At 36.4% G+C, this 17,425-nt stretch overlaps 1 protein-coding gene across 1 annotated transcript in view; it reads right to left on the reverse strand.

Moving 5' to 3' along the window:
* CEP128 (centrosomal protein 128kDa) overlaps positions 1-17,425 on the reverse strand; it is a 466,161-nt gene that overhangs the window by 304,405 nt on the left and 144,331 nt on the right. The window contains exons 14-15 of the mRNA XM_011969708.1: positions 14,235-14,585; positions 6,339-6,989 (exon numbers count right to left, since the gene is read on the reverse strand). Coding sequence (XP_011825098.1) covers positions 6,339-6,989; positions 14,235-14,585 — 1,002 coding nt within the window. The remainder of the gene's footprint in view (positions 1-6,338; positions 6,990-14,234; positions 14,586-17,425) is intronic.

Genomic DNA, 17,425 nt, shown 5'->3' on the forward strand with positions numbered 1-17,425 from the left:
GGGCTAAAAAACATTATGAAGTATAACAACCAAGAAACTACAAACTTAATATGAAAAAGTTTACCAGTTATTTTTTCAACATCAGTAGTGTAGTAAAATATCTATTTATTGATCTTTATATAGGGTATAACCAGAATCAGCTTTTAAAAAATAAACTTTGGGAATAATCTATTCTATACAGGAAATTCAGTAAAGACTTGTCAGGTATGTGAACTTAAAGAATTTTGAAATAACAATAATGTAAACACTATGTGGCGGACACTGCTCTAAGACTTTTTGTATACAGGTTTTCCTCATTTCATCCTCGCAACAACCTGTGAGAATGAAATAAGGTATTATTATTGTACGGATTGCAATAATAATAAGAAAAAAAGCAAGCTAATCACTTTCCCAAAGATACACAGTGAGTAAATGCAGAGTCAGGATTTGAACCCAGGAATTCTTTCTAATGTCCATGCTTTCAACTATACCACACTGCCTCCCAAAAGGTACAATACCATTAGGTTTTAAAAACCAACTGGGTGAAACTGGGAATACATGAAACACACCTACCAGTTGCTAACAGTCTGTAAGCAATCACATTTAATCTGTTTGAAATATATGTTTTAATGCCTAAAATATGTTTCTTTATTTTTATAAGTTTATTATATGAGTTTAATTAGGTATATAGGAACACAATCAATGGAAACAATCTCCTGAAAGAAGTTTTGTGAGTTTTAGACAAAATCTATATTTTATTTACCTCACAAAATTTACCTAAGAGGTGATGCCACATTAAATTAACAAAGAAATTGATTTTTTATGAGCAATCCTATATTCACAGCCCAAAATAAATTTACAAAATAAAACCTCTCATCAGGAAAATTGTTCAATTACGATTTTAAGTTTCAGTAGAATGCTTTTACTTTTTTTTATGTCCTAACAAAAGCATAGGTAAATACAAAGAATTCCCCCTAAGGTCTGTAGTGTGCTGCAGCCAGCTCATAGACACTGTCAAAAGCCAACTGGCTCTTCTCTTCCCAACTTCACCCCTCTCCAATGATATCTCATTTGATAGCTTTAAATCAGCCAAGAAAGTGGTATTCAGAACTACCAAACTTAGCGAATGCTATAAATCAAGGGTTTTCCACCCACCGGAAACTTGTTTTCAAATATTTATCAGCACACCAATGCTGAAGCCTGACTAACAACTTACTTATTGTTGTGGTTTTTATTACATTTATATTTCATTTCAGAATTTACAAACTGATGTTTGTGCACAACAACCCAGTGATATAGAAGGACATTACTATTCCTATTTTAACAGTGAGGTATAAAAAAGTGAAATAACTTGACCAAGATCAAATGGTCAGCAAATGGCAAAAACACAGAACTCCAATCCTGCATCTTTTGATTCCAAAAAAAGGCTCTACAAAATGATTTTGTTGAAATTGCAATGAGGTAACAGACCAATATCCTGAAAATATTAATAGCACAGCATGTCATTAAAACATTTTAAATTTAAATTTAAAAATAGGTATGAGAGGGGTGATTCTAGATGGAGGAAAAAATAGAACTAAAGTGTACAGAGAAAAAAATATGGATGACTTATCAGAGCTTATTAGACTCAAAAATGTAGTAAGTTAAAATGAAGCTGAAAAACACAGAAATATAACATTTGTAGAGCTACTTGTCTAAAACTCCACTGTGTGCATAATTCAGTATATTACATCTCCTGTGATGGCCTTTGCTATCAACTCATTTTAATTAACATAAATAAGTAAAAAGTATGGATATATTAATAAAATAGCATGAGGTGGTGATTGTTCCTTAAGGGTAAATTGTTTGGTTTCTAAGGAAGCTGCTAGGCTCACACAATCTCTGGCCATTCTTCCAATTCTAGAGCAACTTCAATACCACACATTAGGGAATAGCTTTGACACCCCTCCCAGATCTCAATCTTACAAATTTAAAACAAACAACAAGCCCAAAGGACTCAGAAGATCCACAGAATGCTTATAAATTCTAAATTCTTTACATACAGGGAATTTAGTAAAGCTTTGTTATCATCTCACAACAAATGAACTCAAAGCACTTCCTCAAAAAAAATGAGGAAATCAATTTTCCCACATTACATGGAGAAATCCAAATGAAACAGATCATAGAGCAAGTCAGGAGCAAATGCTCTGATTTCTACCTTTTTCAACATTTCAACTTATATCCACCGAGTATCTTCTGTATGTCTGGAACATTATGCTAGACACCATAAGAGGATACAAAATGGCTTAGATCTAATGCCTGTCCCTCTAGAGACTCATGCACACTCAACAAACCAAAATACAAGGCAGCCTAAATGTGCTGTACCTGAGGCACCAATAAAGACCTATGGACACACAGCAGATCAAGAGATTAGCCCCACCTCAGTTGAGATTTATTCCAACTTCAGCGGATCCATAAAAGAAGTAAAAACTTGGGCCTTAGAGGATTTGGCAGAATTCTTCCCTGCAGACTAAGAGGCCAATTCAGATAGAGAATGAGCAGTCAGAAGTATGCACAGTGATCTATATTTGTACGAGGAATGTTGGAGAGCATAAAAGGTAATGAATGGGCCGGACACAGTGGCTCATGCCTGCAATCCCAGCACTTTGGGAGGCCGAGGCGGGTGGATTATGAGGTCAAGAGATGGAAACCATCCTGGCCAACACTGTGAAACCCCATCTCTACTAAAAATACAAAAAGTAGCTGGGCATGGTGGTGCACACCTGTAGTCCCAGCTACTTGGAAGGTTGAGGCAGGAGAATCGCTTGAACTTGTGAGGCAGAGGCTGCAGTGAGCTGAGATCACACCACTGCACTCCCGGCTGGTGACAGAGTAAGACTCCATCTCAAAAAAAAAAAAAAAAAAAGGAATGAATGTACATGAGTAAGGTAGAATCATTTTAAGGGGGGTGCTGGGCTGGGCTGGAGTGGAGACTTTATTACAGAGACAGTAAATAACTAACAAAGGTTTTTCAGTAGAAAGTGACACACTCAGATATATATTTTGGGAAAGGAAATTAGAGAGTATCTGGGGGAATAAAGGGAGGGGTTGTGGGTAGAGAAAGGAACTAGAGGGAAATAGGGAAATTACTTAGAAGTATGGCTAGGTTGCAAGTTAGCAGTCTGCATTCTGTTTTCTAGTACAACATGATATATTGTCCATATGCCAATGTATCCATGAGCAAAAGCAATTACTATTTCTCATTGAAGAATGCATATCTGAATGTGAGAATTATGGCCTTATAGAGATGACCTTGAACATGCTCTAACTGAAAAAATTATTACTAACTCCTGACCATTGTGTTATTATACAACCTAAATAATGGTGATAAGACATAAGTACTAGTGAGAAGGAAGGTTCTAGTTTCAACAGCAGTCTCAAGAAAACTGCAAGCTTCTTAAAACAAACCATTGCTCTATGCCATGCCAGTTTCTCCCAACAAATCATTACATGCTTGTCCTCATGCAAAAACCCTGCCTTCCTTTCACATCACACTATTTCTCATCAACAACCCTCTCTACCTTGCTGTCAACAGCTGACTGACCAGTGGTTTTTGGCACGTGACCAATTAATGCCTTCATAATATCTTAAATATCCAAGTGTCCATCCCATAAGATAGCTTCAAAGTTATTTGACCTGTTCTTTCCCAACTACCTACACCAACATTGCACAATAGCAACCACTGCATGACCACACCTTAGACCTTAACTCTGGAAACTTTTAGATTGCACTGCAATATAAGAATTCCTGACCAAATCAACAACCTCTGACTGCAGATTTTTATCCTTCAGCTTTCTCATTCCTTTGCCCACAATCTTTGTTCTTCAATGTTAGCCACATGGAAGTACTTTACATGCTCCTAGACTAGTCTCGTTCAGTGTGTACCAGTCTTCATACCAGTTTTCATCTTCACTGCTCCTAATTTCTTGCTGCACTGCTATCCTATTCTACTTCAGAGAGAAGAAAGGCTATCAGTCGAGATTGACATCAATTTCCCCAGATCATCCCTACCAACTTACCCAGCCTTACTAGTTTTCTCTGAATCCTTCAGAGGAAGGAGGCCTTGTCTCCTGTCGAATGCTGTATACTCTTATTTTTTTATCAAATCCCCTCACATCTCCCAATGTACTTTCTCCATCAACCTCTGTTGAATGGAATGAAGGCTTTTTATACTTCTTCTTTCAGCTTGCCTGTCACATTTATCATTCTTGATTATAACTTTCTTAAAATGTCTTAGCTGGATTTCTAAGATATCATTCTCTTTTGGTTCTCCTCCTATCTGTCTGTCATATGGTCTTTTATTTTCATTTGCTAGGCCCTTTTAGTAAATTCTTTCCTTCAAACATTAGTGTTTGAGAGTCTCATCCTCTTTTTATTATCTGCACAATCTCATCCAAATCCCATGACATCGACTACCACCCAAGAGTTAACTGGCTCCCAAATATTTCACTCCAATCTCAATTTCTCCCTCAACTCTTGACCCTACTAATTATTATGTACTAATTATGTGCTAATCTGTTCCACCTAGACTTTCTTGGTTAAGCTTAAAATTCCTCCCCCTAAGACAATATGCTAAAAAACAACAACAACAAAAACAAACTAGATTTGCCACTGTTCTCTCCAAATCTTCTATTCTGTCTGTATTCTCTATATTGGCAATAGCATCATTATCCACCTAATCACCCAAAGTCATTACCTACCCATCCTTGAGTCTAAACTTTTTTCCAGCCTAGCAAAGCAGTTAAGAACACAGTCAGTTAATTACCTGAGTTCAAATCCTTTCCCTACCACTCTCCTGCTCTAAGGCCGTGGGCAAATTACTTAACCTTCTGTATCCCAATTTCCTCATTGGGGAGAAAATAATACCACACAATCTGCAGGGGGAGGTGGGTATTAAATGATTAACACTTGTAAAGTTCTTAGAGCAGTGACTGGCATAAAGTGTTGAAAAACTGTTTGCTGGTAGTATTGTTATTGTCATAGCCAATCAATCACCATGTAATATATATTTTATTTTCTATAAGATCAGCTCTTCTTCTCCATATCCCTAATTCTACTTTTGTTTATATATTCATCAACTCTGAAAGATTATTATTCCATAGTTCATCAAAATTAAAATGTGCATCTTCCACATTTTACCATCTCTGACCTGGGAGTTCTTACACTTGATGACATATCATGGTTTCATAGGCAGGAGGCAGCATTTTTATTTCTTAGGATGACATGCATCTAGTAATAACAGCAATGATGCACCTGACAAGGTGTCTTAGGTTTAATGAAATACAGTAAGGGCCTCTTACCTATTTTAGCCTCCGTTCTGACCCACCAACCCCAATTGAAGACCCCAAATCTTCATGCCAGAAGGCTATCTAGGACTGGGGAAGAACTCATAGACTAGCTACATCATTTTACAGATGTCAGTTGTTTCAATATCATTTCATCTTGCATCATAAGCATTTTCAAAATAGTAGTTGCATTTCAAAGACTTTTGAAAAACATTATAATAATTAACCTTTGAAGATTTATCCATTCATTCATTCACCTATTCAATAGATATTTACAATGTTCCAAAAAACTGTTGTAGCCACTGGGAATATAGCTAGAAGCAAAACAGACTAAAATCCCTATCCTCAGAGAGTCTTCATTTCAATAAAGGGAGATTAAAAAATAAATAATATGGAATCTATATCATATGATAAGTGTTATGGGAAAAAAATAAAAAGATGGGAAGAGGAACAGATTTATCACACTCCTGACAATCACGTTATAAAACGATTGCCCTGCATGGTGATAATGCTAATAACATTAGACCTTAGAAACATTTCTTCAAATCCAAGATCCCAATTAGGCATTTACCCAGGCAACTTTGATTTGGAAAAGAAGGAGTAAATCTCAAAAGCCCTGGGTTTACACAGCCCATAAGCTGATCCACTTTAGTTACCATACTAATAAGGACTGTGGTTATAGCTCCTCTGGCCTTGACGAGTCTTTGCCTTTTATATTTTAGGAGGTCATAAATGTTGAATGAGGGCACGTTTCAGGTCCACGACTTACTACCACCTCTGCCTTTCCTGAACTCCCCAAACAGCTAAACGTTCTTTATAAAGGGCTTCAATGCTCTGAAATAGGTGCTCCCAGGTGGCTGTTATAACTCATTTCAACCTGGCCGAACAGGCATGAATAAGCCTCTTTATTGTTGTTTTTATCTTCCCTTCAGTGCTTGGGAATACAGAATGATCTCTAAAAGTTTACGCTTTATTAACTTCATGAGCCACCAGAAAAATTCCTTCAGTATCATCAGGATAATTCAGCAGAGGTACCTTCAGTGTCCTGATATGATTCTCAGCCTCACTCTTTTCTTTCTTAAAGTGCTTCATAAGCTCCTGGATATTCTGTTCATGTTTTGTTTTCACACTCTGCAATGATGATGTGAGATCTTTCAGCTCCCTCTGGTGCACATCTCGTTCCAGCTTTAACTGTGTGATGATGGTAGCTGTTTCTTCATCCCTGGATTTTGCCTGTGCGGTGAGGTCAGAAAGGTCCTTAAGCACTGCTTTCTTGGCTCTCTCTTCCTCGGCCAATTTATTAGCAAGATCTGCTCGGATGGCACTCAGGTCCTTGATGGACTCTTGCATCTCAAGAAGTTTAGCTTTGTCCTGGGCCTGGCTCTTCTTGAGCTCTGCAATTTCTTCCTCCAAGTGAGCTTTCTCAACTTTCATTTGGCTTTGGATCTTACTCTGCTTTTTCAATTCGCTTTCCAGTCTATGGATGGTATCCAGGGAATTCTTGACTTCCAATTCAAGGTCAGCTTGATGAGACTTAATATCACGTAGTTTCTCCTCCTTGGAGTGAAGCTCCTCCTCCTGAAGGGCACGCTTTGTTAGGACATCATTCAATTCCTTTCGAAGATTCTCTATTTGTTGTAATGCTGCATACATCTGGGTTTTCAATTCATCCTTTTCTTTTAAAATCTATCAGGTTAAGAACATGAAGCAAAAGAAAAAATAAAAGTTACTATAAAATTCACCACAGACTGTGCCAGTCAGCAAAATAAAGTTTAACCCACAAGGAGAAACAAAATTCATCAAATAATTTTTGTATTTTTTCCATTTTGTAATAAAAATACTTTTAGGCTAGAAAGCGGAGGCACAGGGGGCAATATATAATTGTCCTGAAATAGCAACACACTGAAATATGTATTTCAAATTTTCATCACCAAAACTTTTTTCAATCCATGGTTACAAATATTTATTTAAATGTTAGATAGAATTGAGCAAGCAAATGGGGAAAGCAAAGACTCCTATTAAAAAGAAAACTTACTAGAGGTTGAAATAATACAGTATTACCTAAAATAATAATCATGTCCATTCCAATGATACACTTTTAAAAAGGAGAAATCCCAAAACAGAGATGGAAAATAATATAGGGAAGCATGCAGATACAATATAAGAAAGTTTACGGTACATTCAGCCATTATCTTCAAAATATCAATGGTGACAAAAAGTCACCAATATGCAACTGGGAGCCTTGAAGCCCACAAAGATAGAAATGCGATTAAGTCAGGGAAGGTGGAGAAAGGGCTCAAGGGAAAAGTCAAGGGCCTAGAAGTCCATCATTCTATCCCAGCCTCTCTACGATTTACATTGAGGGACAGAGGCCAAGGGTTAACTCTTCTGGCCTCTAATTATCACCACCTAATCATTGCAAATAAAATAGTGGGCAGCCAAGGGAGCCAAGATTGTTTTCTATGCCACACTGGCACCAAAGATAATCTCCGTGTCTACTTACTAATGCCCACACCATGTCTTGAAACAGGTGGGGAAAAAAAGGAACCAATTAAGACTCATTTCAGAATTACAAATAACGAGTTAAAATGCAAATATTTGCAAGACATTTCTACACTTCACATTCTATACTTCAGTGTAAAACAATTTATGATAAAAATTTAATGAGTCAATCACTCCAAAAAAAAGTTTCCCCAATCCCTCTCAGTTTTAACTGAAAGAAAGAAAGAGCACAAAGATAACATGAGAACTAATAAAAGGAGGTGAATAAGCAGTTGAGCTCTGACCAGAAAGAAGCGAATTTGATTCTCAGTTCAATCATGGGCAATTCTATGGCCTCAGAGAAATCATTTCTCTTACTAGAGAAAAGAATAATAGCTATTTCATAAGACTGTGATGAAGATTAGTGAGAAAGGGGAAACAAAAAGTTGGAGTAGAATTTAAGTTCAAGGAGGTACTAGGGTCTCGGGGAGGTGTTTATGCAAGGTAGTGATCAAAACTGTAAAAAGAGCCAGGCCCAGTGGCATACACCTATAATCCCAGCTACTTGGAAGGCTGAGGTGGGAAGACAGCTACGGCTCAGGAGTTCAAAACCAGCCTGGGCAACATAGCAAGACCCCGTCTCTACTGTGAAAAGACGGGATAACTGAAGAGGAGGAACTCTGGAACACAGATGAAGGAGTTCAATTTCAAAAGAATGTAAGGTAGGAGAAATATAGATGAGCCTAAGGGTAGATGTATTGTTTTTCTACTGTTTCATAACAATTTTGAACGGACTTAGTAGCTTAAAACAATGCACATTTTTTATCTCACTGCTTCCAATAGGTCAAACAGCCAAGCAAGGTATTCAGTTTAAGGCCTCCTAAGACTAAAATCAAGGTATCAGCTGGCCAGGGCTCTTGTCTGGAGACTCTGAGGAGAATCCATGTCCAAGTTTATTCAGGTTTCTGATACAACTAGTTTCCATACAGTTGTAGGACTTTGGGTACCCATTTCCTTGCTAGCTTTTGGCCAGCGATTATTCTGAACTTCTAGAAGCCAACTTTGTTCCTTGGCTTATGGACTCTGCCATCTTCAAAGCTTGAACAGCTTGATGAATCCTTCCCAAGCTTCAATTCTCTCCGACGTCCCCTTCTCCCAATAGCCAGAAAGAAAACTTCTATTGAGGGCTCATGTGATTAGATTAGGCCCATCCAGATAATGTGATCACAGGAGTAATGTCTTATCATATTTATGGATTCCAGAAATTAGGGTGACTTCTTTGGGGAGGGTCATTCTACTTACCAAACTAGAGAGCACAAAAACTGATAGAATCAAGTTTGGGCTGTAAAGATGGCGTGGGAGGGACTGAGCAAGGGTAGGGGCCTTCAGTATAGCGATATCCGTTTGAAGCAGATAACTTAGCCCCCTTGGCATGAGTTGAGAGACTTATAGGCAGTGCTGAGGATTCAAATCATATTTTCATAATGAAGTCATACCATGTAAAGTGTCTTTAATTATGAAATATTATATCTTCCTGAAATTGGATTAAAAAGCAAAGATATTTCTTTTTCTCACATAACAGGAAGTCCAGAGATAGGGTCATTCAAGAAGAATCCCTCAAAGCTCAGGATCTGCTACTCTATAACTCTCCATCTTTTGTTGTCTTTGCAGTGTTCCAAGCATCACATCAATTCCTGACAAAGGGGACAGCCACAGGGCAGACCGTCACTGACCTTGTGGATCAAGTTTAGAATATCTTTGGCAATACAGATACTAAAAACTAAGCTCTGTCGATTTGCTTCTGGTTAATTGCTTGCCTAGTAGCCACAGCTTAAGATTTTGTCTAGATGTTTCTTTGAGTCTGAAAATGTCTTATGTCTTTACTACCATCTCAATACCCTGGACATACCCAGGGCCCTCAATTGAGTAGCCTTTATCTTGAGGAAGATCAGAACAGTGGAACTGGGTCCCCTTTGTCTGGCCAGGAATGCCTAAGTACTTGAAAGGATCCTGAGAAAAAGGCTTGATTTTTAACTCTTTTTTTTTCTTGCTGTTTCCTGCTTCCCTCTTATGCTTGCACCAATTTCAGTTTGGATAAATAATTTGGCTTTTCCAAGCCTAAAGGATTCCAAATTACCAGACTCATAGTCAATATGGATTATAGATTGCAGACTTCAGGCTCCTCATCTTAAAAAAGGAAACAAACAAACAAACAAACGAACAAAACTCTGCTTTTAGACAAGTTTCAACCTAAACTTGTCTTTCTCTTGTAATACCTTACTGAAGGCTGAAATATGCACACAACATACTCCAACATCCTAAAGTTTTCCTACCAGTCACTTAATACTATCCTCTTATTCACAGCATCAATGCCCCTAAATATGATTTCTCTTTAAACCAGTTGCTTCCAACCACATAGCAAAGTTTACCAACTTTCCCTTTAGAACAATATGATCCTCTCCTGCCCCTTACCCTACTTCTCCTCTCAGCCAATCCTACAATTTAGGTTATTTTGCTTATAGCTCCTTATTGCTAGAACTCAAAGTTTACATAAACGTGAATTTCTCCTGCTGAGGGTAAGAGAAAATCCCAATCCGAACTGGTTTAAACCACAAGAAAATCATTCCAGGCAAAACTGCTCCAGAGACAGTATGTCAAAGCTCTGGCTCCACCTCTCTGCAATTCTGTACCTAGTGATGGTCTTGCATTAATTAATGAATGGAATGGATAGGGGGAGGGAGGAGGTAACCATGAATACTATAGAAGTCAACTGCTATTTCTATGGAAGTTTTGTTGTTATTGTTTAGGAGAAGGAATGGAAAAAGTGGAAAGTCGGGTTGACTCCAGATTAGAAATCCGTAAAATGTATGAGGGAGAAGAAAGAAATTGAAGATGTGATGAGGACGACATCAAAGTAGCTTTCGACGAAGTCCAATGTGACAGGAAGAAAACTGAATCCAGAAACTGGCTAGTAAACCAGAGGAATACAGAAAGATCAAAATTGGGTATTAATAGTTTAAAAAGCTAGGTGGTAGGGAAGAGAAGAATTCTGAAAGATCAGACACTGAGCTGTGGAACGGAAGGCTTGAACATGGAACAATTACAGATGAAGATAAAATTTAAACACAGAAATTCGACACTGAAGTAGAATTATTTCAGTGAAGGTCACTATAAAATAAGACATTCGTGAATTAGAAGGATACAGACTTCAGTAGGTTGAGGACTTGAACTCTGAAGTTACTAAGGATGATGGCAAGAATTACATGACATAAAACAGGCTGATGCAAAGCCAAGCTAAAATCCTTGAGAAATGTAGGAGCATAAATGAAAAATAGCCAGCAGTCAAGAGCAAAAACGGGAAAAGAATGTTCTAACCAGGCAGTCCAAGCTTCCAAAGAAGGGGCAAAAGAAAAGATTATTGAAAAAAGGCCTTAAAATAGTTGTGTGAAGCCAAAAGAATAATACTATCTGAAATCATGGCGATTATAGAAACAGAAGCCAAGTCCTCAAAGACCTGAACACAAAGTATTATATATACAGTTTTGTTTTGTTTTTTGTTTTTTTTTTAATTAACTAAAAGGTAGATGAGGGGATTACTCAATGTTTTTGTTTTGTTTTGTTTACCTGCATGTAAGAGAAAATGCAGGCAGATGGCTGGATTATACTAATACATACTCTAGCATTTCTTGAACTGTATGTGATAGGACTGTATATGCATTCAAAAAATCGTACACTTTGGCACTGATCCTTCTTACTTTCAACCATTCAAAAATTCAGATTTTACAAGATAGCATATATTACATATAACTCTTTTTTTTTTTGGCAGCAGGAGGGAAATATGCAGAAGGAATATATGGTAATTTAAGCTTCTTGAAGTCAAATACTATCAAGCAAAAAGCTCAATACATAAGCAAGCCAATTATTCTGCCAATTCAGCAGGGGGAAAAAAAAAACCCTGGAAAGTATTCCCATTATCCATATTAAAAAAGAATATGAAAAAAATTGGAAACATTCAGAAAAGCATATACTATGATCAGAGTCCAATCTTTTCCTTTATCGTTTTCAAAGCACCCATACAAACCAATGATTTCAAACAGTACCTTAAAAGAAAAAGAGAAGCAAAAATACCACAACTTACAGCTAGATTATTTGTATCTATTAAGTTTTCGGTCTCCTAATATGTGTTACCTACATATCCCTGAAGCACACCACAATTCCCTGATGTAAATATCCATTTCATTGTCTTTGAGGAAAGTATACAATTTGATCTGTCTGGGTTTGTTTTTTTTTTTCTGCAGTGATATGCGATTTGATATTACACATCATTCAGTCATGAAGTAGTTTTGTAATATGATATCTTATAATCTTACTAAGATTCCAGAAATGTAAAAAGCAGGAAAAAAGAAATAAATCAGAGAAGTTTTTCAGAGAAAAAAAGCCTTTTGTCATTTAGTATATTTTTTAAGTAACAAATCTTAAAGCAGAAAATAAATTATGCTAGAAAAAGAGAACTGGCGGTAGACACAGAACCATACTGCAAATATGAGGAGAGCATCATATGAGCATATAAAATGACTCAGTAAGGGTACTTATTAAGTAATTTATTCTTTAAGCCATCATATGTTATATTTGTAAATCAGTATAATTTTTATTTTAATACACCCTTCCAAAATACCTTGGAGTCAGTTTTTGAAAATAATTAGCCCTAAAAATCAAAAAGAAAGTAGCTGTATTACAAATGTGTTAAGGTGGCTTTGTGATTTTATTAAGAATTAAATATCCCTTTGAAATAATATTCAGTATATATTTTTAAAAAATTTTTCCAAAATTATTTACCATGTATTTCCACATCACAGATTTACTGAGCACATTTCTTACTCTTTTTCCTTGAAAAACCATTGCTCTAACTGCAACATGCTGCATTAATTTTTAAGGCTTTTAAAGGAGAAATTACAATGCCTGCTGTGATAATTGTGTTACGACCTTAACTGTGGCAATCACTTTAAAACTGCTTCTTTGCTTATCATTAGTAATGCTAAGTGATAAAAATAATTGGAAGTATTCTGGGAAATGATTGTTAAACAATTTTTAATATTCTGAAAACTCAACGTAGAAAAGTCTCAGCACCATGGACTGGAATACTGTATGATGACATGGACTCTTCTAAATCTCTTCTAATTAAGTAAAATCTCCAGATGAGATTTTCAATCAGTCAATTCCCTCAACCACTCCTCTTGCTAGCTACCTACCTACCTTACAGTCAGGCTCACTGAGCCAGTTGCCAGATCAGGCTGACAACAGAATAATCAAGATAGAGCAATTTCCTGGGATCAGATCAGTTCAGGCACAAGTCTGAAAGCTTTAGAACTGCTTTACTTCAGGGCAACCAGCCACCCAGTATGTGTCAGATGGGTTAAAATGAAAAGCAATCTGCAGTGAGTGCAAAATGATCATTTTTTTTCATCTTCTATATGTCCGAGAAATTCATATGTAAAAGATAAAGTATCTTTTCCATGACAGCTCATCTGAAATAAGCATCTGTCACTCTTAAAAGCTGAAAATTGATTTTATAAATATAATGCCCTACATTTTGTTTTCTTTTCAAAGAAAGTCAACTTATCCAAACGATTATTCTTTTGGAATGTACAGAGTTCTTGACAAGTGACAAATGACAAAGCACAAATGATAAACCAAGAATAAACATGGATAAAAATCAATCACGACTTTCCTGCTTATTATCTTATAAACATCTGGGTTTAATTCAACCCAAAGATATATCAGATGAGAATCAACATAGGAGCATAAAATCCATTTAAAGTAACTGATAATACAAGAGAAAAGTTAATGTGAAATGCATACATAGATGAGTGAAACGCGTTTTGTTGCTATCAAAGGGGCATAAAAGCAAAGTCTTGAAGAGGGTTGTGATCCCATAACACTGCTCAGTTAGTGAGATCCTCAGCGTACGCATTCAAGTAAGCCCATTACAGTTACTGCCAGTAAATGGCCCTAGTAACTACTGCATTTTTTAAATGCTTCTTTCTAACCAATACCTAGTTGAAATATATAAATAAATGAGATTTTAAAATACATGCATTGGGAGGAAAGTTGTGTGAAAATAAGGAAGATTTAGTAATTTTCTTCCATTGGCATATTAGGAGATTAAAGAATAATTCAATTTAGGAAACTTACACCTAAACTGGGGCAAGGGGTACATCTATTGATAGGCCAACTCTGAAAAGCCACATAATATTAAACTATGAAAAGGCTTAAGTAAAAAATATTTAAAAATTAACTTTTATACTTTGAAACAGCCAACCATAAGGATTTTTCTATCAAGAGCATATTGATCATATGCACAGTATGGCACTCAAGTGTTTTTTCAAAGGAGAGATGAAAGAATGGATGGGTCAAATTGAAAACCATTCCTTAGGAATGTGGCTTTTATACCTGATTATTCTTGCCTGTCAGTTCATCAACTGTTTCAGATTGTTTCTCCAACGCTCGCTCTAACTTCTTATGTTTAAGCTTCCACTGCCTAATAGATTCTTGAGCTTTCAGTTTCAGGTCTTCCCTCCTCTTCTCCGCCTCCTCTTTCAGGGCCTCTGACTGTTGGAGCTCACTGAGGTACTGCTCAGCCTGCTTGGTTGCATCCTCCGCATGGCGAGTCAGTTCTGAGATCTGAAGGTCAGCATGCTTACGCTCGGCCTCACATGTGTCAAAGTGAGTCTGGATCTCCTTAAGTCGATCCAACATCTGGAGTTGTTGTTTTTCCCCATTCTCCAGTTCACGTGTTAAATTCTAGGAATAAAGCATGTGAAACATTAGGAACAAATGCTTGTCAAAATTAGACGTGTAGCATATCATCAAACAAGAATCTCTAATGTCACTGAAATGGAAATCATCTGTATTAAAATTCATTAGCAATCAATTTAGAAAATATGAGTCATTTTCTTTGTATTTTATAACCACATTAGTTGGGAACAATTTTTTATATAAATATTCCCTCTTTTTTGGACTATTTTATTGTCCAAAAAGGAAAATACGGCTTTCCAATTGACTGTCACTAAAATAGAAGGCACTTTTGAAGAAAACAATGTGCATTATTTTAGTAACAACCTAGTGTTCTGTCCAACTGAAGAAATAGTAATGTTTTAAAATTTGTCAGGTTATCAGAGAACTATTAGTAGCAATCATATATAACATTTTGCTTTCTGGCAGCAAAACAAAATTATAATAAAAAAACAAAAATAAGTACCAATAAAGTGACAGAAACAGCATAGATAACACTATATTAGGTTCCCAATAAAGTGCTTATACATCGATTATTTCCAGATAATATTTCCAACATAATATGTTGAAGCACTTATCCCAAGCTGATATGAATCACTACAGTACACATTTATAAATACATTTAATTTAACTTTATTTTGAATATTTCTCTAATCAAGAAAAAAAACCTTAAGTCTAGCTTCCCTAAAGCCAGGATGGTGATTATATATTTGGAAATTACACTAAATCATCATGATTAATACATATTTTAAGAATAAGTAAATATCTATTTTAAGTTTAAAAATGAGAAGATATTGTTTTAAGTAAGTTTATACAAATAAAATAATCATTAACATTAAGCCGTTAAAGAATCATTAACATTAAGCCACTTTTGTAAAGCTTTGTAAGAAAGTGATAAATTCAGAAATAAAGCGCTTACAATGGGTCACATAAGCTGCCCCTCCTGAGCCTTACTTTCCAAATACTTAGTGGCAACAATGGTAACATAAAAATGTCATGTGTCCAAATAAGAATGGGTTCAAGGGGCTAGAATGAGGCTGTGAGTTGGATAAACAATAAATAACATCTCCACCGAACTAAGGCCCAGACAAATGAAACTAGAAACATTTACCAAGCTCCTTTGGCCCCAACAGCAGAGTTTCCAGGTCCAGATTCCATGATCTATGGCTCAAATAAGGTTAAATATAATCTCCCTCATGATGAAAATCATAGTTTGACATTACGGCAAACATTTTTTTAAATGCCTCAAAAACAAACTTCATTTTCTAGGCAACAGGTTTGCATTTGTCCAGTTTGCTAAATTCAAGGCAGCCTGGAAGACACTGCATCCACCCAAATGGGAAATTGAGAACTGTGTACTTGAGTGTGTAGAAAATTCTACAATAAGATCAGAAAAACCCCTGTAATTGTGGTTTACCTTTTGCTCTTATTCTAAAAGTGTTACCAATATGCTAGAAATCAACTTGATTAACAAGCAGCAATCAAGTGATTCCTCATCAAAAGAGAAATGGAACTTATTTTTCTTTTCAACAAATCCTTGGAAAGAAAGTGGTTACACTTCCTGTTCATCGGGCATATGGTTTATAGAAAATTAATAGGACACAGTCTTAATAACAGAGAAGCTAACTCTAATTAGGGAGGTATTTTCATCAACCACTAAATTATAGTAGATAGTCCTAGGTGCTAAAACATGATGGAGAGTTACCTAAAGGTGTCTATAGTCTACAGTGTGGCTGCAGACAGTCTCCCATAGGAGGTGATGTATAAGCTGAGATTTAAAAGAAAAGGAGCAATAATAATCAAATAACTATGACTGTGACTGAAATGCATTGAGTACTCACGTTATACCAAAGATTTAATGCTTTATATGAATTACCTCATTCAATCCCAACACAAATCTAAAATGAGACACCATTATCCCCATTTCAGTGAAAAGTAACCAATATTTGCTGCAGTTAATAATTTGTTCAAGATCACATACCTAATAAGTGAGGGCATAGGGATTTGGACCTGGATAGTCTGCTTCTAGAGCCCGTTATCAACCTATTACTAAACTTCCAGATTCTCAGATGACCCCAACTCCATGCCTCTTCAGTCACCCGCTGCCATGGTTTTATCTTGGTGTTTTTATCAGAACTGCCACCTTTAAAGCAAGAGGTTCCTCACTCCACCCTCTTCCCATAACTCTTGGATTTAATTACCAATCTAATCAGCTATTACACCCTCTTCCTTCTGTGTTATCTGTGCTTCATTGTCAAGGAGATGACCACTCCCTTGAGATTTCTTTTGCTAGTTTTAAATCCTGGCTTTCTAACCCAAACACTATTATTTTTTCACTTTAGCCAATCTCTTGCTTACACCTAGCCTCCCTCTTTAAACTGTTCATTCACTGAACATTACCAACAAAACCACCAACTCTAGATGAACTTAAAAAATTCCTAATTCCTACGTTGGGTTAAGTCCTGTAAGAAACATCACACAGGACTATCAGTTGATGTGACCACACACTGAGAGTCAACTCACTGGCACCCAGAAAGTCTTCCACATGCCTCAATCCAGCTCACACAAGGGCCATTATTACAAAAAGTCTCATCTCTGACCCTCCCATTTTTACCCTTGGTTTTGGTATGTACTATAGTTCCTCCTTCAAAAGTAAAATTGAGGCAGGCAGTTAATGCAGGATACCCCAAATATATCCTACTTGTATTTTAAAATTTACCAATGGTCAATTTCTTCTCTTTTCCAGCCTCCAAGGAAAGGGGATTCTTCCTTAGACAAATAGCCTATCTCTGTGATTTTCCTACTTGACTATTCCACTTTACTTCTCTCATCTCAAAAACTAACAGTAA

Source organism: Mandrillus leucophaeus, unplaced genomic scaffold (genome assembly GCF_000951045.1).
Source record: "Mandrillus leucophaeus isolate KB7577 unplaced genomic scaffold, Mleu.le_1.0 Scaffold90, whole genome shotgun sequence".
Lineage (NCBI taxonomy): Eukaryota > Metazoa > Chordata > Mammalia > Primates > Cercopithecidae > Mandrillus > Mandrillus leucophaeus.